We start from the raw sequence: 27618 nt of genomic DNA, 5'->3' as shown, positions 1-27618 counted from the left end.
ATGCTTTAAATTAAAATGACAAATGAACTATTGTTACAACATAGAGATAAACACTTATTATTGTTATTATTTGTTTAGTTATTTTATTAAAATGGAGAAACTTTCACCACATCTGGCGTACTAGCATTTTGTTGTATGAAGAGTTCTTGTTAAAAAAGAAGCCACAGATGGAGGCTCTCATAAAAACTCTTTTAAATTACTTTAACATGTGACCTAACGAGGAAGAGATGTTCTTTGTTTTTAAACAAAAACTGTAAGAATAAAATAACAGACTCAAATGATCCATAAAAGTGTTTTTAAGTGGGACAAAATTCATGCACAGAACTGTGGAATTTCATTCATCTGTTTTATAAGATTTTTCTGTAAAAACAACAGGGGAAAAAAGACATGATTATTCATATCATGCTTACAGATGAAACGTCTGTTACCAATTGTTACATCAAAAAGGTGATATTGACAGCAGTAGCACAAACTGCGGGGCAAAATAATAAAAACAGAAACAATCGTCAGCCTAGATGATGGTGTTCAGAAGCATTTGGGAATACATTTTTCTGTCAGATCATGTGATCTGATGCAAGCTGACAACATGGAGGGGAAAAAAGATGCATTTGTTTCTCTTAGCCACTTACACATGAAATCCCTAATTTTATTTTAATTATAAATAATTAAACTCATCTGAAAGATTAAATAAGATGATTTTCTGAGTGATCATCATCATCTGAACCAGCCAGATGACATGTGCAAATAAAAACAAGAGTGAGTCTGCTACTCCCTATGTCCTGGAAAAATATCCCCATATCCTTAAAAATCAATCATCAGGGTTTTGTCAGTGACATAAAAGACAGAGAATATTGTTTTGTCTATTAGGGATGCATAGGTAAGGTAAGACTTTGAATTGTCCGCCTTTAACAGAGATTTGCTTTCTTCACTTCCTGGAAAGACTTTAGGATATGTGGTTTTTCCAGGACTTTTATGGCATCCACTACTACAATAACCAAAAAGAAAAACAACCAATAAACAAAACACCAAACATTGCATGTACACATTAAAATAACAAGGCAAAATTGAGATTAAGCTGTAAAACTGATTTCAGTAAGACTACAATGTGTTTTACAATGAGCAGAACATAAGAGTTAAAGCACTGGTGTGAGAATAAAGGGTTGGTTTCATACACAAATTTCTCTCCATGTCAAACCAGGACTCAAAAGTCATCAACTGAAATGGCAAAAATGTTATCTAGTGGACTATTACGGAAGACTGAGAGTAGTTAAAAGTTATTTTGGAAAATAGAAAAAAAGAACACTGAAAAAAAATAACAGAGCGTGATGCCCAGAATCCCTAAAAACACACAGGCAGACAGTGCTTCATATGATCCCATCAAAACCAAGGCCTGAACAAATTACATACACTGAGCAATTATTGTTTTCCACATAATTATAAAAGGTCTCCTTGTTTACTTAAATATTTCCACACCCACTTAGCAGTCGAGTGTTTTCTGTTCAAGTGGTCTGTGCAAGTATTTAGTGGATATTTTGTTTTATTAAATCAAGTTAAGTCTGCATTTAGAACTGAGAGAATAATGCCTGTAGAAATATTGCAATATCTTTAAAAAAAAAAAAATTGTACCGATCTTATGTGCAACAAGTTAGATATCCATTCAACAATATGTACAGAGGCCCACTGTGTTTCTGTACATGTGCTACACAGTGACAGATCTGCCTCAGTTAAGTCCGTAAACTGATGTCTGCTCACTGTTAACCTGCTGTTGGTAGTTACACAGAAGAGGGTGGCAGCAGGACAATCACATCAAATATGTACAGGGAGAAAAAGAAAGCTGCACAGCTAACAAAGATGCAGGACTCAATCCATGAAAAAAACCAACTAACACCTTCAGGTTTTCAATTATAATAGCTTTAGCATATTTGATAAAGGCATTCAAAATTTTACCTCTAAACTTTGAATATTTTCCAAGTTACAGGTGCTTGAAAAACAGAGATGGGTTCAAATTTATTTGTTTTATTTCCCCACCATTTTCAGCCCTCACAACTTCATTAGTAAAGGAGATATCTACATTTTTCATTCATAGCATGAAGGCAAACATTTTGCTTACCCTTCATTTAAATACACTAAAGTCATTGCAATAAAAAGGACATGTGAGGAGGGTCGGAGGGGGTCAGGAGGGTCATTTTTTGACGGATTTATGCTATTTTCCCAAGAGAACATAGTTGATGTGACTGTTTCCCATTAGCAGCTCAGTTATGACAAATACCAAAATACCCCTTCCTCTCAGCATATTTTCTGACAATATTCAAATGCCTCACAGGTCTAACATTAATATCTATACATTCATTCAAAACTTTAAGACATAATTAAGACAAAGATTTCATTCCAAGCAGAAGACCACAGAAAAATTTGTTCTTGTTAAAATTTAAAAAAAGAAAGAAAGAAACAATAAAAGAATAAAAGCAACAGCAGTGGTTGCAATGTTATTAAAAATACCCACTGGGCCTCTTCCCATTTGTGCAGCGTGTCGAGGGCACCTGTGTGCTCCCTAGTTAACAAACTGCATGTGTGTGTATGTAATATTTACATTTACATGTCTTACGTGTCTCAGGGAACTGATTTTGGGAGAGCAGTGTGAGCAAGTTTGTATCCATCATGTCGGTATCATGGTTGATTATCTGTCAGCAATTTTTTAAATGGAAGTATTCTAGCTCTCTGCAATTTAATTTTTAGCTTGATAAATTAGTACATATTTAATCTGGAAAATATTGTGAAGGGCTGCAGTTCAGTTATTTTTCTGTTCAGAAATAAAACTGACAACTTTATTTTGCAGTCTCTCTCTGTCTGATCACCTTTTCAATCTAGTGTTTTAAAGCGACATTCGACCTATGACTGAGTGAACTCTGGATCTGTAGTCACAGAGCATTAAAAATGCAGTGGAGCAGGCTTAGAAACGCCAGCTGTATCTGATATAGATGTTCAGACAATAACAGTCACTTTCCCCAGATAACACCAGGAACTGTAGTGACTGCCTGGCACCATGACCACAAAAACATTGTTCCAGGAAGTAGCAGAGACTACAGTGAACCTACAGTGACAAACACTAAGGTCAGTGGCTCCACATTTTCTGCTATGACCCAGGAGTAAACCAGTGTTGGATCCGAGCTATCCCACGCTGTATCTGGTTAATGTAGAAGTCTGCATTTCTGGAGAAGTCCTGACAGACCGAGGACTGGGCATCGCCCAAAGCACAGTAAAGGGCGGTGCCCCCCACACTGATAAAAACAGTAACCAGGCAAAGCAGGAAGAGAAGCAGGCAGGAGTCGCCACTGCCAACATCTACAGAGAAAGAGATACAGAGAGTTATAGAGATAAATACACAGGATTAATGTGTGCTGGAAATTTGCTGGAATTCGTCAACTATTTTAAACACTCTCACAATGGACTGCCACAGCTGGTGTAATTTAACCTGTCCAGTATTAGAAATGCAGCCACTGCTCTCTTAGACTATTTCAGTGTTTATAGAGCGATGCGAAACTTTAACCGTCAACAATAAAAGACAAAAAACATACCAGGCTCATAGTGGTCATCAGGAACTTTAAAGCGGACACGTCGTTTGGCAGTGGGTTTCTCAGGTGGAGGGTCTGAGCTAGAAGAAGCACTCACATCATCTATGCAGACCTTTCGCTTCTTTAATATGGAGACAAGGCCAGAGGCGGGTGATACCTGAGAAACATAAAAACAACCAGAAATGTTAGCCTGGGTAGACACATCAATCAGTATAAGCACAACTTATATTTACATCATTAAATCTTTTCATACTCTCAGACTGAGTCTTACAGAGCGTGCGCCACACCAGCCATGTCCACAAGGTGGCAGCACCCCACACAATCAGCAGTGCTGAGTTTTGAACCTCTTTATCAGTGCTTCCTTGTAACAGAAGTTAAGCACATTAGAGCTTAGATGTTGCCAAACACAGTGCAAAAGTGGTTCAAATACAGATTACAGTGGCAAATTAATTTTCATCGAGCAGTTGTGCTTATCGATGAGGTAATAATTATGTCATCCATAAGGGTGTGGTTCATGTAGGTCAAATGTTACAATTCTGCCATGAATCATAAATGTCTCTTTTCATATCAGCCACACAGATAAGCACTCAGTTTTTATTTTTATATGCATTATTTTTGGTGCTGGAACAAAAAGACTGTATTAAATCAAACTAAAAAAAACATAACAAGGTGTTGCCCTCACTACTGCCTCTGTGTTTTTTCTTAATGGAGAGTAGTTAAATGTCAAACTGGGTTTCACATCAACAAAATAAATCCATCATGGGTATCAGTAATGGTTAGGCAATGGCATTAGCTTTCTTTCAACATAGCAACATGCCTCTGATAATGGAGGGCCTAGAAGGGCAAACACAAACTGAGTCAATCCACACAGACGAGAATGTAAAACGTCCAGCCTAACAGCAGACAAAATCTGTTTACAGCCTGGTGTTTCCACCTAATTTAACCTTTAATAACACTGAACACAGATGCATTTTTTAACTTCTCCCTAAAGGCTAAATTTAAGTTGCTGATTTGAATGATAGGAATTACATGACAATAACATGCCTTTCTTTTCATCCTATTGGACTAACAGAGTGTCCAAAAAATTATCCAATTTAAGTTAAATGCCAACATTACATTTGTATATTACATAACCCAATGAACAGAAGCATCAGTATTTGTGCAATGCATCTGTACATTCTATCAAACTAAACTTGCTAGCATTAACTGATGCTTATGATACACTACACTGTTATCCAAATTTGCTCAGCACTGGTTTCATCAAATCAAGATTTCAAAAAGCAGGGGGTGATTTGATGGTCACCATGTCCATCTTTAATATACATTCCATGCAAAGTCACTGAAAACATAAGGAAATAGTGAATCTACTAACAACATGTACTCACCTCCTCTACAGTGATGAGTTTTGCCATTGCATCCAAAGAGGGAGCTTCTCTAATGATGTCAGCTTGGTCTGGATCATAGTCCTCCTCCTCTTCCACTTCCTTCATCTCTGCATGTGGTTCCTGCTGCTTCATGTAAGCCTCGTGAGGAAGGGTTACCTCCTGGTGCAGGGAGGCTTTAGTGCTCTCCTGCAGTAACAGGATACAGATATAACTTAAATGTCAATATACAGTTATGAAGCTGTAATCCATTTTGTTGCTCTGCTCTCTGCTGTAACACTGACTGAGGCCTATGAAGGCAGTGAAAACTGTTCCATTTGCTTTTGTTTTTGAATAGTATTGTCCCCATAAACAAAGACAAAGGAGGCTGCATTTGCATTAAAACAGGTTTTTATGTTTGATCTTATTTTAGAATATACAGAAACTGAATTGGCCACCACAAAGTACCTAAAGCAATGCAAACTTCATCAACGGAAGAAAACAGGTACTGACTGAGTCTTTTAACAGTGACACATTTTAGCATCCAAACAAGGAACTCCTAGATAATATTAATAACAGATACTGACTGAACTGTGTAGTTCCTTCAACTATTTCTTTAAATATATTTAATAAAAAATATGTTAAAGCTAAATGAAGTGAGTCTTAAGTAGCCAAAATCATATATACCTGCATCTCCACATGTAGCCTCTCCTGAGCTCGGGCATCCTGATACAGCTGCTGTATCTCCACCTCTGCCCCGCTGCACACAGTCTCTACTGGGAGAGTTTTCTGACTCAAGGAGGACACCCCTTCCTTCTTCTTCTCTTCCCCTTCTTCCTCCTCTCCCTCATCTTCCATTTCTAAAGCCTCCGTTGCCTCTTCCACGTCGCCCCCCTCTTCTTGCTCTTCTGCCTCTGTTTCCTGTGCTGGACCTAAATCTTGTCCCTGCTGCTCTGCAGGCTTGGACTGATCCAACTCTTCAGTTGTAGAGGGGTGCAGCCCGTTTCCTGAAATGGTGCATCCTACCCCTCCTTCTGCCTCTCTTCCCTCTCTGTCGTTGCCTTGCTCATCAGTGAGCTGAGATCCATGGAAACCATTTCTCCCCTCTGACTCCCTTGATGGGTGTTCCCTGTCCTTGCCAGAGATCTCAGGGGAATTGAGACCATCAGTCAAATTAACGGAGGGCATGACTGAACAAGAGGTGTCTTCGGCTCTTTGCTCCATCCCTCCTTCAACCTGATGGTCTGCATCAGAGAACACAGTTTTAACAGAAAATAATAAAACCAGGCATCAGTAACACACTTAAAGCCAACTTAAAACCAACCCAAAGCCTCTAATAAACTAATATAAATACTCTTAAATAAGAATAGACTTTAAGTGTATACTGAAGTGGAAGCTCCTTGTATCTGACTTTTTTCTTTAGAGTAATTGTTTCTTCAACAAGAATTCAACAACAGCTGCACTAAACAGGTTTTCTTGATCTGATAACAACATTTTTATCTTTGCATCGTATCTCCTGTTTGAGTGTGTCACAATCGCAACTATGTCCAGTTTCTCTCTTTTCAATAGGATGAGGTCAATAATTTGGAAATGATGTTCTTTAAATTTAAATTAATTCCTAGGACCTTTCGAAACACAGCAGAAGCAGAATAGAGATTTCTGCTTCTACAATTTAATCTGCTTTCAAAATGTTTGAGGAAGAGAGGAAATCCTAAAAATGGGAACCCCTGTATGATAGAAACACTTGTATGTCACACACACACACACACACACACACACACACACACACTTTTTGAAATTCACACAGTAAAAAATTAAACTAGGCCAAACTTTACCCTAATGTCTTATTATTAACACAACAGTAAGTTAAGAATAATACTTTAAAGAGAATTTAAGGAGAGCCACTAGCAACATAACAGTGGTTATGCATATCATAGTTTAATACCAAACAGCATTCAAGTTAAATTATAACCAAGCAGCTCATAGTCACTGACCTGACGTACATGAATGCAGAGCACCAACTTCTTCAAATTCAGCTTTCACCAAGTTCAGAGAAGCGCACTATTTGAAACCGCATACACAAATTCTTATTAAAAAAATGATACACGTGTAATTTGTAACTTTCTTTAACATTATATTGTTTATCAATGTTACAAATTAAACACAGAACACGACAATGTGCGCCCTAAATACATAAAATGGATATTTCACTGATACCACTGAGTCTGTGCAAAATACACACCACTTGCACATTCACTATCTGTCACTGACACACTTACCAAAAATTACAAATGTCTTACCTCAGCATCTCTAGTCCTTGGTCTATTAACAAAAAGGAGAGAAACAAAGATATAAGGAGCACTGACGATTACTTCTTGTTTTTAGTAAATGAAAACGCAAAATATGGATGACCCTTCTCTACTCCCAGTCTAATATTAGCCTGGACACATTTCCCTTGCTATTACAACGTGTGTTAGTAATACTGCATGTTCTTCTGTGTGTGTGTGTGTGTGTGTGTGTGTGTGTGTGTGTGTGTGTGTGTGTGTGTGTGTGTGTGTGTGTGTGTGTGTGTGTGTGTTAAGCAGAGTGAAACCTTAGCAGTGTGATGGCTCAAATGTCTGAAAGTGCAGCAGCAGCAGCGGCCAGGGGCCATATGTTTTATCTATCACTGCAGTGCTCATCACACACTAACATATTCATGCTTATAGTGATACAAGCAGACACGTATATACACAGTCATATAATGTAAAAGGCTGTGTGTCCTGCAAGCATTCTACTCTTACACTTCCCAAGAAAAAAACGAAACAGCAAGAAGGGGTTTCATTTCTCTGGTGAGGGACACTTGCATGAGCCAATAGCACAGCAGGACATATTTTACACAGTCGTCAGCTAATAAAAAAACCCCAAACAAAACACACACTCATTATCACAGAGGCGCAGACGATAATAATGTGTAAATTTGATTTGTAATCAACTGAAAATTGTATTGTGAATTGTACTGCGTGTACTGGCTGTGTTGTTATTGAGTTTTTTTGTGACATCATTGCATTCGTCTAGACTTAGCTGACTAGATCAATCAGGGCTGATGTAGTTGTTACACACTAGGAATTAGAAAAGCAAAGTTTTCTTTTCAGAACACCTAGTTTAGATGACGTCAAAGATGAAGCTAAAAAATACAAATATCATTCTTTCTTTTGATCACAAATATCAAAAGAAGTCGCACATGCACACTGACCGATTGTGTGTCTGGCAAATGTGTTTAAGACTGTCCAGATGTTGAGCTGTCAGGTCAGAGGGCGTCGATTTAAACCGACTCTCTAAGATGGAAGAACACACAGAGATAGAGTTAGTACCAGCGTGTTACTAGCAATATATGCTATGTAAGAAAACACAAATAAAACAGGCTTCTAATTCTAAATGTGACTTGATATTATGGTGACTGAATCTATATTAAATACGTATTACTGTATATGACTGAAGTTTCCTGAATTTCATGACAGTACAGACGATGCTCCTGCTCAGCTCAACCAGGAAACATGTTCAGTGCTTAGGTTGAGGGGAACTGGACTTTTTTTTAATGTTCATGCAGATGTTTTGCTTCCCTTTCAAGAACCTTCTTCACTTCTGAAAGCTGATGGGGAGACCCTGATATTTAACCCCTAGTGGGATTGTACAATCCACCATATTGTATTAAATATGCAGATAAGTGTACTCATAAGTTAGAAAAGCTAAGTCTTTTGAAAGGTTTAAATGCTTTAGTGAAATGAGACATAGATTTAAATTTAAAAAGACGCCAATTTAAATTACAGCTCTCTTCCCTTTTTTTTTTTTTTTAGATGAGTCTGCCTAAAGCACTGCTCAGAGGCATTACCAACATGGATCCTAAGTGGCAAGACCTGTTCTTATAAGGACTTTAAATCATACTGTGAATCTGTTGCATGTTGATGCATGCAGTGACAAACACATAATTCAGTAATACAGCAACCTTGCATGTCTCCATGTTCTTTTTTAAATATTATGAGCACTACTTCATCACAGCTTCTTCCCTGATGTATGTAAATGTTTATTACTAGCATGACACTACCGGTGAACAGGTGTATGCGTTGTGTGTTACCCCACTGCTGCTGAAGTGCATTCAGGTTATCCAATACTCTCTGGTGATAGTCTCTCTCTAGCTGGATGCACCATAACGCCCGCTGGTCTGAACACCACAGGTTAAGAAATGTAAAAAATAAGTAAATCAAAATGACACACATGCACATCATCACACCATACTGGGAACGCTGAAAACTGCGGTAACTCTTAAACTCGTGTGGCTATCTGTTCGAAAACCATTCGAGTTGACAAAAGGGTATTTCTGAAAAAAAAGGACATCAGAGAGACAGAGAGAGGAGGAAGGAGAGGAAGGCCACGAGAGACAGAGGGGGAACGCAGTGCACGATTCTGTCTCATGTTTATGGATATGAGCAGCGAAAACACAATCCTTCTTTGACGTGGCTCAATGCTTTCTCTCTCTCTTTCTAACTAACCCTCCATACATGCATGACATAGCTAAGCTGGCTTCCCTACTCTTTGACTCTTTCTGGTTTTCCCTCCCACTGTGTATCTTTCATCAGATTAAACCTCCAGTTCTTTCTCAGTCATGCTCTTCTGACTTTCATCTTCCTCTTAGTGTTTTACACTCAATCGTCATTGACTCCAAGTGCATTTTTGAGTTTTCTGTCGGTGAAGTATTCACTGTGTATATGTGCTATATGGAACTTATACAGTCCACGTCTTGAAAAACAGGCCAACTGTCTGCACAATGAACCACTACAATAATAAGTAACCATAATGAGCATTTTCAATGAATAAGCAAAAAAAAAAAAAAAAGAAAACAGAAAATGAAGGAAACATAATTATAAAATACAGACTTGGCACTCAAACAATCCTAAAATTAAACTGCAAGGGCTGTAGTAATAGTAGAAGTTCCACTGCTGCAAAATTAGCAAAAAATTTTAAGTGGTTTTTAATCAGGTTTGAATGATTCTGAATTCTGAATATGCTGTTTTATATCACAGCGACCATTGAAATTTAAGTAATTTCACAAATGCTTCAATAACTAGAAAAAAGCATAAAAATGGCTGCCACGTGGCAAAACTTGCTTCTTTCTTCTTCTCTTTTTTTACTAAAAGTGCTCTTCTTATCCCTCAAAAATCTTATGGCGTCATGCACTAGCGTAAAAATAATCAACCAATTACAAAAATTACAATGCTATAGAGTTTTTCTAACTCTTTAGTATGTTTTTGCTTAGAAACTTGGATGCAGCACACATTGACAGATAGAGCCTGGTCAGTGCTCTGTATATGGTTTCTTTGAAGAGGCACAAATACACAGCAATGGTAGCCCAGATGACAAGTTTTACTACTGTCCATGCTGTTTTTAAATTGTGAAGTTGGGAGGCTGGTGGAGATGCTATAACTTCATGAGTGGGAAACTTGACCCGAGTGGGTGTTCCCATTGAAAATTATGACTCAGAATTTGGGATTTCCCACTTCAAATGTGTGAGCTGCACGTGCAGCAGACTGAGGTCAATAAAAAATAATTACTAAATGAAAGACTGAAAGATGGTGAAAGACTATTTATTCATAAATAACTTGTAAAAAACAATGCAAAAATGTAAACTAGTAAAAACTCATCTGTCCTTCTCTGAAAAGTATACTCTTCCAGCATTACAATACGTTTTTCTTGTCATGTCATGAAAGGTGATTTAAGGTTAAAATTTAGAGCTAATCTTTCTTTTTGTTGATCTACCTCGTAAACCTTGAGGCTTTCTTTGAAAGCCAGCTCAGATTTAAGCACTTTTTCACTCTGATTCCTCCACACTTCCTCTTTTCATTTTTGTCTCATTTAATCTGTCTCTTCCTTCCTTCTTACTGTGGAGTCACATCTGCCTGAACAAGCAGGCAAGAAGCACGCAGGAGAAAAGTGTGAGAAACATTTTGCACAAGTCAAAATAAAAGCTTGGCCACCCCATCAACACACCAACAGGACCACAAGGATACAATCTCCATGAAGGACAAAGGCCTCAGCAATCTGTAGAGAGAGAGATTACAGCTTTTAATAAAGTGCATGTGTGCTTTCAGCTCATCAGTCACAGAAGCCATCGGGGAAACAGGTTAAATTGGGGTTTAAAACCAGACTGAAACTAATCCTCACGTAGAGGGATTCCTCACCATGACACAGGATGTGTCAAAAATTTCCATATAGAAAACTAGAAAAAAATTACACAAATATGTAATTTAGAAACACAATACAGTACAGAGCTGTGTTTCTACTGCACCAATAAATTCTATAATCATTAACCATGCCAATGAAGAAAAACATATAATCTGCTCTTTGTGACACACAACAAAGTAAGCTGTTAGGTCAGTCGCAGTTAGAAAAAGTGAGTGAAAATAAGAGAGAAAAGAAAAACAGGGAGAAAAAACAAGAGACCATGGTCGACACTCTACCTCTCTTCAGTGTCTCTTGTTCAGCTGATAACAGAACAGGAGAAGTGTGTAAGAGAAAGAGAAAGAGAGAGCGCGAGAGGAGGAGGAGGAAAGGAGGGCACAAAAGGCTCTCGCATTTCTAATGAAGTGAGGGGTGGTGACGACTCAGTGACCTTTTCTAGGTAACTGTGCCGGGATGGTTTAGATACAAGAGGAGTTTAAAGCTCTTTCCAGTCTCTTCTGCAAATAACCATCTGTTGCACCAAAAATCAGATCAATTTAAAATAGATTTATTTGTCCCCACATCAATTATGACTAATATACAACATATTCACTGACATAAATAAATAAAACATACTTCTCCTTAAGTTTTCATTCTTCTATTTTGTGACCAAACTGTCTAGAAATTACTCCAAGGATGTTTCTCTGTTGTTAACACACACACGGCCATCTTTAGACTTTGAACCTCATTTTTTCCCCCTCATTGCTCGCTGCTTTCTTTTTCTGTTGTTGTCCTACAATTCATATTCATGCTAATGACGCTGGTTTCAAAGCTGGCAGTCATTCATGACCCCAGCCTTTCTCTCCCTCCCTCATTTTTACATCACCAATTATGTAATTCCCCCACTACAGAGGCATGTTTGCTATGCCATTTCTCCATTTGTCCCTCCCTGACAAAGCCAGAGTATGTTCCCCTTTAGTATTTCTGTTGATCTGTCAGCAGGGCAACACAAAAAACAATAAGGTGGCACATGACCATTGTGGCAACACCAGATATTTTTCTTTAGAATTATGGGATAGGGTAAAGGACTTAATGGAGTACTGCACTCTTCAAGGACCCTTTCAGTTTGCCAATCCAGTTTTATCTTAATCAGCAGCTAAAACTTTGAGCGGCTTCATTTTCCCCTTGGGTGTTATTTTTGTAATGTAGACAAAAGGTGTGTGCTCATGAATCAAGTGACATTAAGTGTGAGCACACCCATGAAAAGCCTAGGAACTTTTCCAAAGCGAGTCCAAAGGGGTAGCGATGCACTGATTGACCAACAAATGACCTGAATTTGCAGATTTTGAGCATTCTCAGACCTGACTGGTGATCGGCCAGTCAGCCTCATGTGTTCACTGACATGCTAGTCCCTTTCATTTATGTGTGACTGTCGTGTACACACTCACAGTCATCTACTAACATGTTGTGGAAGCTCTTCACTGTAAGCAAAGACACAAAGTTCACCAAACTAAGGTGCAGGGCGACCACCACAATAACGTTCGTACCAACAAACCTAATCAGACTAAAGAGGCTATCAAAGGCTTGTGGCTATCAAACAGCCACAAGCCAGCAGCCTCAGTACGAGCAACAGATCAAAGCAGTACTGATGAAAATGACAAAAACCGAGTTTTTGAAACATACAGGTGATATAAGTAGCTGATATTTGTTTTGCTATATAAAACCTGTTGCACCTGCTTTTATTTGTTTTGTTTCTAGGAAGCACAACAAATGGGCCCCACTTACTCACTGTGAATTGTTTTGACCTTTACCTGATCCATTCGTACATGGGCTCGATCAGTCTCAAACTTTGCACTATGTGACTAGCAGGGTAAAGGCCACTTAATGTCTGATCCACCTGCTTCTTCACTGCAACTGCCAACAAGTGATGTCTAAAAAAGTCTGAGGCTCCAGTGAATGTGTGAACGCAGATGTAGACACCTGTTTGCCTGGAAGTAAAAGTAGGCTGGGTGTGCCTTTTAGAGATATTTAATAATCAAACTGGCAGAAATATTCAAACATTCACACGCCCCAGGAGCCGCATGTTCAATCATGCAGGTCTGTGAGGGAGCATCTATTAAGCTAGAAACAATCAGGATGTGTGTTTTTATCTACTGTGCATGACGCTTTTTAGTGTACTTAAACGCATACTTGAATTTTAGTTTGTGTGTCACTGAAGACACCCCTGCTTTAGGGTACAAAGTGCCACTGCAATTATGAGGTTGAGTGATTTATTAACAACTGTGAGAGCAAAAGTTTAGAGAGACTTGAATGAGAGAAAGCAACAAAGTATTTAACAGAAGTGAGTTCAAATGAGACACAATCAGTGATGGTAAGTGGCAGTAGTGTTTGCAGTACCTGGTGAAGGGACTGTGGAAGGTGGATGTCATCTCCTCTTTGTGCCAACTGCTCAAGGGACTCCAACTGAGCAGAGCCTGGAATAGACCCTGAGGCGCAGGCGGGAACTGAGAAACAAGTGGTCACTGGAGTGGAGGTAATGTATTCCTGATTTGATAATGAAGGTCCTGTGGTGGAGGTGGAGTCTGTTCCAGTAGTTGTAATCCCCATGGTGAAGTTGAGGGGCTCTTGGGATGCACTTACAGCGGATGAGGCAGTGGAAGTGTTAAACTTTGCTAATTCAGTTAACGTAAATGTCTCTGTAGCTGAGGCGTTATATCCTGCATGTGAACTGGTAGACCCTCTAGCACCTTTTGGCCCACAGTTTAAGGCAGGCTCCGTGGATGAGGTAAGTTGTTCTCTAGTTAAGTTAGTATTTTTTGCTATTCTTTTAGTAGTTTCTGTGACAGATGTAGGCTCAGTGCCTGAGGTTAAAGTTTGCGATGTACAATCCATCGGCCCCGTACTGAAAGTAGATCCATGTGTGCAGGTGATAGACGCTGTGGAATAGGCACCTGATCCAGTTTTTGACATATGAGTGTCCATTTCAGCATCACTCTGGATCAATTCCACTGAACCGATGGGATATACGGTTTCTGGACTGCCTGCTGGAATGACTGGGGATGTAGGCTCTGGACTGGTTCCAGGACTAAAAGGATAAGGATTCTCCAACAGGCTCCCTGTGGATGTAAATAAAGACAAGCAAACAGGAAGAAAGATAAGAGGAAAACAGACAATTACTGAGGAACTGCAAATATGCCAGTGTGTAAAAAAAATTAAAATCAACACGTTTCTCCAGAGAAGCAAACTGATTATGAGTATATAACCACAGTCATATTTTAATCACTTCAGAAGACATGAAGTTCCTTGAGACTTACCCTGATGACTTCTTACCTAATCCTAATCTTAATTCTAACTCTAAGACAACCATATTATCTTATTTTATTAACTGAGTCTTCATCTTAAAATTAAATGATTGACATCAAAGGATCTGTTATATCCTTACAAAGTAATATAAGCAGACTGTGTCCCTACAATTTACATAATACAAATACATTATGGCAATATATTATCCCTGTTATTATTCCATCAGTGCATGAACACACACACACACACACATTGTTGTAGTTAAGTCAATGCTGGCTGCTAGCAGGCCTTAAGGCTTACAACCAATAAACACACAAATGTAAATATGGGAACTGTGCTAAGCTCACAGTTTCACAGTGGCTTACTGACACAGCTGTTCGTGTGTTTGGAGCATGTGTGTGTACGCCAATGCAGGAGTGAACAGGAGTGAACCTGTGAGCTATCAACTGGTTTTATTCTGGTTTTATTCTGTTTTGACACAGACAGTGGCAGAAACTTTAAGTGTGCTTATGGGTTCGCTGCCTTACGCTCTATTTGGAAGAGGATCATCTATTCTCTAATGTTAAGGCCAAGGCACTGTCTACTACACTTCATAGTCTGTTTTACTGAGCCACTTTAAGGTCATCTTCCATTTGCTATGCATGTTTTTGTTTTGTTTTGTTTTTTTACATGTCAGAGTTCTTATTTCCTTTTATTTAATGTGAGCCATTTGATTTATTTCACTTTACTGTATTCTACTACACTTTTCACACAAGGTTTGTATTTTATTTAATATTTTTACTTTTACTTGCCTTTCATTTTTCTATTTAATTGAATTCTTATTGTGTAGCGTTACCCTTATTGCTATTTTTTGTTTTATGTATTTTACTATTTTTTTTACCATTATTTATTTGATCTATTCTATTGTATTTAAGCAATTTTGTGATTCCATATTTTGGCTGCTTTAACACAGGGCTTCCCCACCTTTTTGGATAATTGGCATATACTCTATCTCACTACTTCTTTTGTCTTTCTCTTAACTTATTCCTCCACTCAGATACCATCCTCGCTCTACATGCAGCCACCCTCAATTAGATTTGTTCAGGTTCTCTTTCTTGAGTCCCTTTTTCTAGTCACATGATCAATGACATCATCACCCCCAGACAGACTGACCTCAATCCAATATGCTGACCACTTAATGCATTACACAAAAGGCATTTAAACAGTAAGCCTGATCCTGAGCAGAACGCTGGATTCTTCTTGAATTGTTACGCAGTAATACTTCAAACACAGCCTCTACAGATTAATATTACTGAATGTTTGGTTAGCATTTGTGAAGAAGTGTTGCACACCAAGCATTTACATGCTGAGATTGTAGGTAGGAAAAAATGTAACATACTAGATTACACTTCTAATTAAATAACTACTTTTTATAATACTTAATTTGTGTGTCACACCGTAAACTAGAATTTCTTTAATCAATTATGTGCTTAACTTTAAAAAAAAGACATTCCTGGATTGTTAACATGTTGTAATTTCTGTATTTTTTCATTATTTGTTAAGTAGCTACTTTAAACAAACTGAAGGATATACTAGTGGCTGTGATTTGACCTTTTGGGAGTACACACTGACTTACATTAGCGTGGCCAGGTTTTAAAGTTTAATAATAATTTTTAACAGTAAATAGAAAACATTTCTGTAAAAACAGACTAATGACAGCAAAATCAAAAATAAAAATATAAATAAAATGTATCCTCCTTGTTCTGATTTTTCATTTAGTCACTCCCTCTGCCTACAGTCTTGCTTCCAGCAGCAGCATGCTGCGTTATCACTTTTACTTGAGTGATGCCTCCACTGTGATGAATCCTGTTTAGACCTGAAGTGCCTTCCTGGTGAAAGCTGAGGACACTGTTCTCAGGAACAGAAATAAGATTCTGTCATTATGTGTGCAGTTCATTGGGTCTCCTACCAGTTTCTGAATATGAGGAGTCTGTCATGGGAGTGTCTGGAGACTGGCAGCGATTTAAACAGCTTGACTCCTCCGATTCCTCCTCGTCATCGGCTTCCTTCATTGCTTCATCAATATCATCTTCCTCTTCCTTCTCTTGGTTTCTTCCTATGCATCCCTCCTTTCCCAGTCCCATTTCCTCTTCCTTCCCATTGTTGTTAAGAGCGATTTTTTGGATGGAACCACACCTTCCCTCATCCCCATTTTGTGAAGGAGAGACACTTTGAGTTTGCGTGAGCGTGTTTGTCTCATTGAGGTTTCGGGTTTGAGCAGTGAGGGCTTCAGAGTTGGGTAGGTTATCACAGAGGTCCACCCTGCCCCCCTGAACCTGTGACATTGCTCTACCCTCCCTCTCAAGCTGATCTAAAAGGATAAAGATAAATCAAAAATTAACTGAAGTTCTTACAAAAAAACAACTGAATTCTGCACAGTATTAAGCGCTACACTGGTTCATCACATCCAAGTTGTTGAACTTGTTGGACAAGAAAAAAAAAATTAACATTCATCACCATGATCCATTGAGCTCCACCCAAACAATGCTTGACCTTTGAGTTTGAGGGTCAGTGCCACCTTTTGGAACAAGCCCTTCTTCAAGCCTGCGGAGAGATAAGGGAGACAAGACAGAGAATAGGCAGAAAGTTTAAGAAGCAGTGACCATGTTAAACTCCACTGACAGTGAAAGCGAGGAACGAGAAAGGGACAGACACAAACAAGTTTGTCACCATTCCCAAAGATTCAAACAAGCTATATGGCTTAAACAGGAATGCGTCAGATGCAGCACTCCTGTGTACACCTTGTACTGTGGTAGATTAGATGCGTACAAACAAATACACTCATTTACATAGCGATTACACGATATGTGTTTTGGAAGACTGTTTCCTTTAAGAGACAAAAACCTGGAAAAAAAAAAAAAAAAAAAAAGCTGAAAACTTAAATTGAGAAATAAAAATGTATACTGCCACTGGGTGGCTTGAACTCATGATCTCTTCCAGGGCCTGCTTCTCGTCCTGCTGAGGTAACAGACTTCATGTATCACTGGGTTTATAATGCTGACATCAGGAGCAGACTTAGGGTGCCTGTTAACAGCCTGACAAATTATTTTTGCCATGCAACAGATGAACGAAGACCTGGATAAACGCAGCTTAAAGTTGTTGTTTATATTTTTTTTCAAATTAATTAATGGATAAACTGGTAATACTAATGTGTGTTCGTAGAGAAGATGCATTGCTGTCTATTCACAATATGACATAATTTGGTTACTAAGACAACCAAACAAATACAGCTGCATTTAATTCCTTCATTACAATAATCTGATCTACACCGCACACTTTGTAAGACACAGCCTCTAGGTCTCTATGTGGAAACTACACATTTGTTTGTCTATGGTTCATTTATTGCCCTTGTGCTGTGACCGGTTTTGATCCACAACACGACATCTGGGTTTCAACTATGAGAAAACTCTAGAAAAAAAATGCCCAACTAGGGATTTTAATGCTAAATTATTAGGATTAAGGTGTAAAAATCTCACAATCTGACAGTCATTCAAATACCAATTAAAACTGGACAACAACTGAGACACCAAGCACAGACTAGAAAAAGAGTGACCTAGAAAAGAAAAGACACAATAACATTTTACACAAGCGCCAGAGAAGATGGAATAAAGCATAAATGCCCCAATCCCATAACATATATAAGGTCTATATGAGGCAAATCAAGCTGCAGAGAAATCCAAAGAATAGTAACAGTAAAAATGGCCCAAAAGACGGACCCCTTTCTGACAGCGTTTTACAGATTTCTGGTTTATTGTTGTATGCACTTCTGAATCGATGTACAGTGGCAGGCGACTTATTTTACTAGCTTATCCATGTTTAGACTGGAACAAGACAAACAGGCATGTGTGACTCGTCTATTTGTTGTTACTTTGCCATGTTTTGACCACAAATAACAGCATCATCTGCAAACAAAACAGCCACTAATACTTGGTCCGTACCCTTCCTGTTTGGCATGTGTTTCAACTGCAAGCTCAATACAACCAATCTCTGGATATTACCTATACTCTCTAATGTCAATATAAGAGGTCAGCATTCAAATACTGTGAGAAAACAACTCACACAGAGCAAAAGTACTGATAAATTGACATAATTAGATGATCTAGAGTCAGGAAGTGTGAATAAGGAGCATAAACAGCCTATGAGAGAAAAAGTCTGACTAGCAAAAATAAATTTTCAGCACATATTTCTTATTATTTCCATATAAATAAACACAAATGGCTCCCCTTAAGGCATTACTGGATGGGCAGCAACTTTGCCTCTGGTCACCAACCACCAACATTTTTCACCATTTTTTGACTCAGCAGAAAGATAAAATCTCCAACCTCAACAAAATGGCTAATAAAAGCCTATCTCAGAGGAATAAGGCTGTCCTGGTTTCCTTCAGCACTAATTGTTCTTCCTGTAATTCTGCATTACTCTGGCAAAGACCAAACATTTAGAGAGTTAAAAGTGAATGCGTGGATAGACACACCAAACATAACTCTGATTCCCTGCTTCCATGAAATTCCTCATGGACTTGTATGTACAATATGGTAACAAAGAAGAAGCATGAGTAAACCAATCAGCACCGCGATGTGCTTTCTACAGATAGAGGTGAAATCCTATGGGATGCTGCACCACCTTGTCTTTATGTTGCATCAGCTCTGTATATTTAATCAAGAAAAGAAACCTTCTGTATGGGAAACAAAGTGTGCTTTAATATCTCTAAAAATAATAAAACTCCTTAAAATCACACTGAGACACAAACAGCGCTGTTACATAATTGTTGAAAGCTCTGAATGTCCCTTTGGTATACAATGTTAATGCCTATATATGGTCTTAATGTTTTCATGCTTCAAACAAACATCTGAGGCATTAAAAGATAAAACAATCACCAGCCTAGAGAGAAACGTGGATAGTTGACGATGTTAAAAAACAAAGCAAAACAGAGTTGCCTTTTTTTAATCACTATCTTTTAATGCACCTCTCCCGCTGAGTCATTTAGCCATAAAACCATCCATCCTCTCCTCCTTTGTTTGGGCCCTACTCCACAGGGGACCATGAATTATGAAAGACAAATGGAAAAGGGAATTCAGCCAAAAGGACAAACACAAAGGTGTAAGAAGACACAGACCCTGTCCTGTGAAAGGACCACTGCAAAGACATGAGACCTGCGGCAGTGATAGAGACAGGGGAGGCAGATAGCCAATTATGTTTACCTATAGGTTTTGTATACAATGTAGCTAAATGCATCTAGTCACCAAAAGTTGGGGGGGGATTAGTGCTGACCAGTTTTCCAGTTCAGGGCAGCGGTCTCTTTGACCTGCAACTGAAACACTTCAGGGACCAGCCCAGGCCACTGGATAGATTTGCTACGGAATTGTAATAATTTTGTTTCGTTCATTGGTTACCTAGTGGTTAATAATTTTAGAATGGACTTTAAGGCTTTTTTAAGAAGGCTCGCTCCGAGCTTGTACAGAAGTATATTTCAGATCTTCTGACACTACACACCCCTCATCATAACCTCCATTCTGGCCATCCCACAATTTCGGCTGAGATCAACAAGGGTCATCGAGATTTTTCTGTTGGAACAACTATTCTTTAGAAGAACCTCACTGTTTGTCGAGCTCACTATCATCTTTTAAATCGCTCTGAATGACATCTTTTTGTAAGCAGGCTTTTCCCACTCTGAGCTATATCTTTGTTGTCCTTCATAACTGTTTTATTGCCTTCTCCTAGTTATCATTTTTAATTTCTTCATTATTCATTTATTTGCTTTTAAACCTACTTGTATTTGTAATTGCATCTATTTCCCCTTTATGTTTGTGCTGCACGTTTCACTTTTATCTTTTCTTAAATGTTTTATTTGTTGTTTCCTAGCTTGTCCTGTAAACCTTTTTATTTTTGAAGGTGCTAAATAAAGACAATATGCTTATCAAGATGCAATTATTAGTTAGTATTATTTCTAAATAGAAAGGTAAAAGTATTTCCAGAGTTTTTTTTATTAATTCTTTGAAATATAAAGAGCACAATAAAATAGTTTTAAATACAAAACTCTACATGTGAGTGTTTTGTTCCGTTTTTATTTTTTAGATAAACTTTGGTCTGCGATGCATTTACTTTTTAAAGGTATCGCGTCCTATTGACCAGTAGTTTAAAAAATATGTTTTTCATCGGATTACATGGGGGGAAAAGCAGGTCTGCGTCGCCTGAGCGATGTGTATATGTATATATGTGGCCCTATAGGTGAAAATGACTTGGACGACCGTGCTTTAACCAATGTGTTGTTAGCAACTAACCTAATTAAACCTAGCTCGACAAGTTGGTTAATATTACACCCCCAGATATTTAAGCTAATGTTAACCAGGTAAGACAGAAAATAACGTGGAGCACATGAACTGCCAGCAGACAGGAACAGTCACTTCCCGTTTTGACGCTGACTTCGTAAAAATGAGCTGATTAGCAACTGTAAGTTGATTAATTAACAGAATATTAGATGGGTCCGATAACAGGCTAGCATACGTTAAATGTAAATTAGCTCGGTGGCAATGGTTACACTTGATTTGAGGTTAACGTTACGCTTCATTACGGGCTAGTGCCGCTTCGCCAAACTGCTCGAAAATGAGAACAGCTTATAACCAACTGTTTGTGTTAGACCCACAGACTGTTAATATGCAGTAACTAGTTAAACCCGTTTACTATCGATACTTGATGCTGAGGTAACAGATTGGTTTTCGTACATGTTGCTATTAAGCTAACGTCAGCTAACGCAAGCAGAGTACATTAGATCACCTTTGAAACGCACACATACGTTTACGTTACATAAAGGAGCTAGCTTGTAAATCAGCTGACATTAGAAACAGCGGTGGCACAGAAGAGAGACACGACACTTACGGCTGAAAAGGGTGGCCGAACGGTAAAGACAAACATCTGACACCTTGCCGGAGATGTTGTGAGGACTGTGTCACCCACAGGCAGCAGCAGCCAGGGGTCGTTGCTAACGCTGTCATCGTCGGGCCTGTGCTGCACTGTCGCCATCTCGTGTCTTTTCACTGTTAGCACAAGCACAGCACACTTCTATAAACTATCTTCTGCTTTTGTTTTCATCCACAGCTACCAGACTGCATCGAACTGCAGACTCGGTAATCAAATCAAATCAAATCTCTTGTACCTCGTCCTACACAATGAGAAATCCCCCCCCCCTCCTGATTTTGGTCTCAAAACGCTGAAAATGTTATCTGAAATAGCAGCTAACATTTTTATGTTGTTGTGATAGATTGAAGAGTATGTGCACAAAAAGTGACACTTTTTGCCATAAAAAAACAATTTTAGCATCAATTCATGCTCATCAGTTGGGAAAAAATACTGTAAAATAATTTATTTCATAATTGTTTTTTGCTACAGATGTATTACATGAAACCAGACACTTGTATGAGGTATAAGCACATGATTGTTTAAAGACAAAACTAAAATCAACAGGTTTTTAATGATCAGGATAGCAAAGTAATGAATTTAGTCAGTCCAAAGCCTCTACACTGGTGCAAAAATAAACTGAAACATCACTAAGTTATTTTTTTCCTCCACATATGAAAATTCTGATTTAATGATCAGTTTAGAAATCATCACATTCACAGCTCACACAGTCCTGAAAACATGGCATTACACACATTTTAGCTTACGGACTTGCAACTGATTACACAAAAGTATACAAGACAGACGCCACTCGGCACTCCTTGATCAGTATCATACGTAGGGGTTTTGTTTGGTAAAACTGCAGCGGTACTAGTCGTCGATTACAGCACATGCAAAATTAAGAAATTTTGTATCCTCTTTTGAACAACCTATTTGGGTATTAAGAGAGATTCTGGTAATAATGCAGAAACTTAACTGTTAAGACCGTTTTTTACTTTTAATTACAGTGGCATTTTTTCCTTCTCTCATTGCTAAAGACCAAGTGTCATATTTAAGTGCGTTTCTCTGAAATTGCACCTCTTGGGAATCTCAGTTCATCGAAACATTTATTTGACGTCCTTCCTCCGCGGCTCTGAAGTTTGTAGAGTTTGTCACAGTCACGTTTAAATAATCTCAGTAACAAATACAACTGTGATAACATCACAACTGCATCTCTAAGTTCTGTATCATTATGCCACATATTATATTATTATCATTATCTATATTACATCATCAGTATATCACACGTCTTTGTATGCACACTGTAAATCTGTACATATATGGTCTGTTTGTCTAGGTTTTAGCCCCAACCCTCCCTCTGTGTGTTCTCCAAGATTTCTTCGTAAAGCCAGCTCTGTGTGAATTCCTGGCTCTTGTCCATCAGCTGGAACAGTCTAAGATACTCCTCTGGAAAAACGTGGCCTGTCAGTATGTCCTCCGACATGCCCATCTCTGATAACAGTTTACTGCCACTGTCTGGTGACCAGAGACTAGAAAACAAAAAATAAGAGACACAGTAAGGAATAGCAAAAGAAGCTCAAAACCACTCACCAATGATTGGCAGCTCACAGATTCTGTCCACTATTATTTTCTTCAGATGGAAATGGCCCTAACTTCTGTTAGAAGCACTAAAGGCATGGTGTATTACAGCTGAAGAGACTGCACAGATGATACTTGCTCAAACTGTCCTAAATGTTTCCGCCTCTCAAGACAAACACCATCCTGTGTAGCTTATAAATCCTGGAACTGCCCAAATATTTGAAACTTTCAAAGACATTTAAGACTTTGTCAAAGAATCTGCAGAAAAAGATATCTTTGGATTAAATTATGGTACTTTTCTAGGGTAAGAGCATCCACCCTGCAATAATCAAATAATCAGTACACTTTGGTTCATGTTATTAATAGCACAAAGCCTTGTTTTGTTGAATTGGAAAGAAAGTTGGCAACAAAAAAAGCTCTCAAATATGTGGAGTGTTTTTTTCAAAGTAACTAGACCGGTGTTAAACTGGTGTGTGTACAGTTGTTACAATAAGAGCACATCTCTAATACACGTGCAATATTTTGGCTATTTAATCTCGACAGTTCAGTGTGTGCACTGCTTACTTGAGCCTGTCAATGAGCTTGACCTTCCTCTTTGCCAAACACTGTTTGATCATCATCAGTAGAGTTGATGCGTTGGAGGGGGTCAGTCCTGCAGAGAACAGATCAGCCCGTGGGCGCAGGCGCACCAGGCACAGGTGATCATTTGGAAGCTGAGGAGAGGATGAGGGGAAATGTTATAATAAATATAAAACACAATCAAGGTTACCTAATTACCGTTATTGAGCATATTCCCTTCCTTACCTTGCCTTTAGAGCTAGGTACACCTTGCCTTGATGACACCACAAATGACTCCCACGGCTCCTGCAACACAAAAATGACAAAAATTTCTATAAAACATCCGTTTAAATCACTTACTGGTTTTCACACAACTGCATTAATAGAAAGTGGTCTGCCTCATACTGTACCTTGTGCAGTAGCTCAATCTCACAGGCCATCTGCCAGAGGACGCCAAAGGCTCTGTAGTACATCATTTCACCAGGACGCGCCACCAGTTTCTGATGGAGAGATAACAGTTGTTGGATATTTTACACAAGGATTAAAGAAAGTCAGATTAATGAGTGAGCAGACACTCGTCGCAACTACAGGTTGTGTTATCAGCATGAATATGATAATGCAGGGAAGACTAGTACAGATGCAACTTAGCTTAAAGCTGCCCCTGAATAACATCAGGAAGTACAAGAATGTGTTTAATCTACATCATCCAACCAATTAACACAAAAATACAGGCTGATTTATACTCTCACACAGTCATTTCTACACATCTTAAAATACTGTTGTTCAATTACCAGGTATTCCTTCTCACTTATGAAGAGGTTGAGCTCTATTCTTCCATATCTGTAGACAGACAGCCGCTCAAACAAAGCATAAACCATCTTCAGCAGCATGCCACGCTCATTACGCTGCGGCAGGATTCCCACCACCTTCACTGGGATGTCTAGACAAAGCCATTTTACCAAAAGACACACTTTAATGGGCTGGTACAAAACCCAAGCAATGCTGTGAAATGTGTTAAAAGCTGTAAACAAAGTATGAGCTTATTCCTTTTTTTTTTTTTTTTTTTTTTTTTTTAAATATTTCAAGACTGAAAAAGTTCCTGTTATGAATTTTTTAAATTTTGTCTGCTCCAATTAGGATTCAAGGCACTATTGAGCACAAAAGTAAGTAGTTTGCAGTGAGAGGGGAAGGATAAAAATCCTTCTTTTCCTCACCATCAGTCCAAGCAGATTCTGAGATTCCCAGGTCAGTGAAGAGTTTATCGGTGAACATAGCTGGGGGTTTCACATTGCCAAGACCAATGGGGTCTAGTTTAAAGTAGTCACAGTGAACTACTTCCAGCTGACCATCAAGCCGGCCTTCTAGCTCCTAGAAAGGGGAACATTTATTTGTGTGGATTATACATCAACGAGAAATATTAACTGGTGACATATGACACTTTACAATTTTTAGATTAATACAAGGGACTTTGTAAAGATACAAAAAGCAGTATTATGATTGGAGATGTTAAAGTTACCTGCAGGTCATGTAGAAAAGACCTATCACCTTCAAGAGCAACAACTCTCTGAGCTCCAGCATTTAACAGAGTCCTAGTCAATACCCCAGGACCTGAAAAAGGAAAGCACAAATGCAGCTCATCAATAATAAGAAAGATATAGTCAAATGTTATACTATGTGTTTAAAAAAATTACAAAACAAAAAAAACAAAACAAAAAACCACTAAGTTTGTCGTCATCATCTGTGCAGAGATGGAAGAATGCTGCCCAACACTGTAGAGATAAACACATACCTGGGTTACATTCAAAGATAACAGTTTTAGCATCTTGTAGATCAGGTCCTAGATGCTGTGCTACCAGATTAGCCAGGTCCGGGTCCACTATGAAGTGTCTGATTTTTTTGCAGGCCTGAGCTCGTCGTACATTCTCCTCTACCTCCCCAAGGTCTAGGAAATCATACTGGCACAAAGGACGACACTGGCCCTGTAAGAAAACATAAATGCACATAATGGGTCAACAGCACTGTCAGTATAAAGAGCTCAAGTTATACTAAAAAACTTGAGTTGTTTTCATTATTTTATGAAAAAAAAAAAACCCTGATGTACGCATCCATTTTCCAGGAATGCATACTTTTTTGTACACATCGAGTGGATCAAGTAGCCTTAAAAAGCTACAACAACCTCAAATCCAGCAAAATATGCTGATTTTGTGCAGATTGTATTGTACGTACAGGAATGCAGATACTGTCAGATAATAGCAGTAAAAAATAAAGTTGATCATAGACCACAATGCTACATATAAATATAATAGATACAAGTATGAAAGTGCAACATACAATTACAACCAATAGAAATGCAGTATACACCTATAAGCTTCAATCAGAGCCGAAATAAATTATCTACCTGTACAGCTACAGCAGACAGGTTCCTGTGTGTGAGTGCAGACGATGGGGACGTCCTTTCTGCACGGGGCTGTTGAGATTTTGGACCAAGTGAGGGCCGACCGGGACCCAAAGACAGGGAGTCCAGACTGTAGGCCCTCCTTTGAAGCACAGACACACCAGAGGCACAGAGGCCAGAGGGACCCACAGGGGTCGACACCGCCTTGCTCAAACAGGATTGACCTCTGACAGTATGGCAGCAAGCAGAGCGGAGCAGTAGCTCCACCACTCTGCAAATCTGGGTGGACATGGTGGATGACCTTTATGAGAGGCTACAGCACAGAAAGAGAAAAAGAAGAATCACAATAACTATAATTACATCAAATATTATTAAAGGCAATAGGGCACACTCAAGGTCACCTTATGCAGAAAAGTTAAACACATGAGAATTTAAAAAAAAGAAAATATCAAATCAATAAAACAAGTTAAAATATAAAGGGTGGAAGACATGAAGAGTAAATATGCTCGTTTAAACAGGTGCATTTTCAGACAGGAAAGGGAATGGCATGGATGGACTCCAGAGGAAAACCAAAGTAATGAGTTGCAGTAATCGATGCCAGACGTTACCAAGGTGTGAACACACAGGTTCTTAACCCCACAGGGAGGGAGAAACTGAGAAGTTTTCAAAGGGGAGGGGAAAAGTGTTACATTTGGAAAAAAGTCGGATTTGGTGCCTATGAGGGGAACCTCTCAAAGACGCTGGAGAACAAGGATTAGAATTCCTGAAGGCAAATACACCGGGGCGTGGGTGAGAGACCGGTGGGAGGTTTGGTAGACCATTAAAGCTGTGTGTCAGCAACATAATTATGGAAACTGATATTAAGTTTAGGGAAGACGAGACAATAAGGGGGGAAAGAAAACAAAAAAAATATACGCATAAACACGAATACGTTGTAAGACTAAATGTCATTTCTCACACATTCTTCTTTTACCTACTCTTGCTCAGCTTGGTGGTCAAATACCCAATTTCAAGAATGTATAATAAAATAATCGACCGCTAGCATAGATAATTTCACGATTTTGCACTCTGGCAAACACTGGTGCACCCAAGTCAGAACAATCCCATCTGATAGCACGTGGGTGGGTTTTCATAAGCATATTAACACGTGCTGACTTTTACTTAACCTTATCACCATCACCGTAGAGTTTACGGTGGAGCGCACACATATTGTGTGATTTTCAAAAGGGCACAAAACAACCTGAAACCGAGAGACATTTTTAAAACCTAAATTTGTTAGCCGAGAGGCTAGCAGTGCGCTAACCTCTCTTAAAGATATCATATCGAACGGTTATGTAATAGTGAAAAACGCGAGCATACCTCACTGCAGATTATCCAGCAGTTGCTCCAAATCTGAAGACATCCAGACTTTAACGTTTACTCTCGTCTATCTGCTCGCTGGAAAAACTCTGTGACATTGAGCCCACCGCATCCTGACCCTGCGTGCCTTGTTTTTGCAACACTCGTGGCGTTAAAGACGCAGCTGCTCTCGTCACTGACAGGCGACAACTGCGTAGGCCAATCAGAACACTCGAGGAAGTAGTCGGCCTAATATGGCTAGCGCAGAAACACTTTCAAAAACAGGAATAAATCAATATAAGTTACACATATTTCACAGAAAACTAAAAAATAAATAGAATTTTGTCCTAAATATAATATAATAACTCCAGTTCCTTCGGAAGGAATT

General features: G+C 38.7%; 2 protein-coding genes across 3 annotated transcripts; both read right to left on the bottom strand.

The window, feature by feature from the left end:
• Window positions 1–278: 278 nt before the first annotated feature.
• On the bottom strand, window positions 279–21562 carry cnsta (consortin, connexin sorting protein a). Of its 2 annotated transcripts, none has more exons than XM_005458957.4 (13): window positions 21344–21562; window positions 16928–17014; window positions 16380–16781; window positions 13526–14244; window positions 10978–11008; window positions 9048–9134; window positions 8169–8250; window positions 7234–7255; window positions 6937–6994; window positions 5621–6177; window positions 4958–5143; window positions 3576–3729; window positions 279–3342 (listed from the first exon to the last, which is right to left on the bottom strand). In XM_005458957.4, exons 2-13 carry the CDS (start codon window positions 16935–16937, stop codon window positions 3134–3136), a joined length of 2517 nt encoding a protein of 838 aa, XP_005459014.1. In that variant the 5' UTR covers window positions 16938–17014; window positions 21344–21562; the 3' UTR covers window positions 279–3133. The 2 variants fall into 2 exon arrangements, with proteins under 2 accessions (XP_005459014.1, XP_005459013.1); XM_005458956.4 differs by having other exon boundaries at window positions 6928–6994; window positions 21344–21560.
• A 250-nt stretch (window positions 21563–21812) lies between these two features.
• tfb2m (transcription factor B2, mitochondrial) lies at window positions 21813–27453 on the bottom strand. The gene is made up of 10 exons (XM_005458955.4): window positions 27252–27453; window positions 25896–26205; window positions 25287–25476; window positions 25014–25105; window positions 24712–24865; window positions 24289–24437; window positions 23908–23997; window positions 23744–23803; window positions 23504–23652; window positions 21813–22890 (listed from the first exon to the last, which is right to left on the bottom strand). The coding sequence occupies exons 2-10, from the start codon at window positions 26181–26183 to the stop codon at window positions 22701–22703; spliced, it is 1362 nt and encodes a 453-aa protein (XP_005459012.1). The 5' UTR covers window positions 26184–26205; window positions 27252–27453; the 3' UTR covers window positions 21813–22700.
• Window positions 27454–27618: the final 165 nt, after the last annotated feature.

This window comes from Oreochromis niloticus, linkage group LG1 (assembly GCF_001858045.2).
Source record: "Oreochromis niloticus isolate F11D_XX linkage group LG1, O_niloticus_UMD_NMBU, whole genome shotgun sequence".
Classification (NCBI taxonomy): domain Eukaryota; kingdom Metazoa; phylum Chordata; class Actinopteri; order Cichliformes; family Cichlidae; genus Oreochromis; species Oreochromis niloticus.
This window is presented reverse-complemented; position numbering and strand designations above follow the sequence as displayed.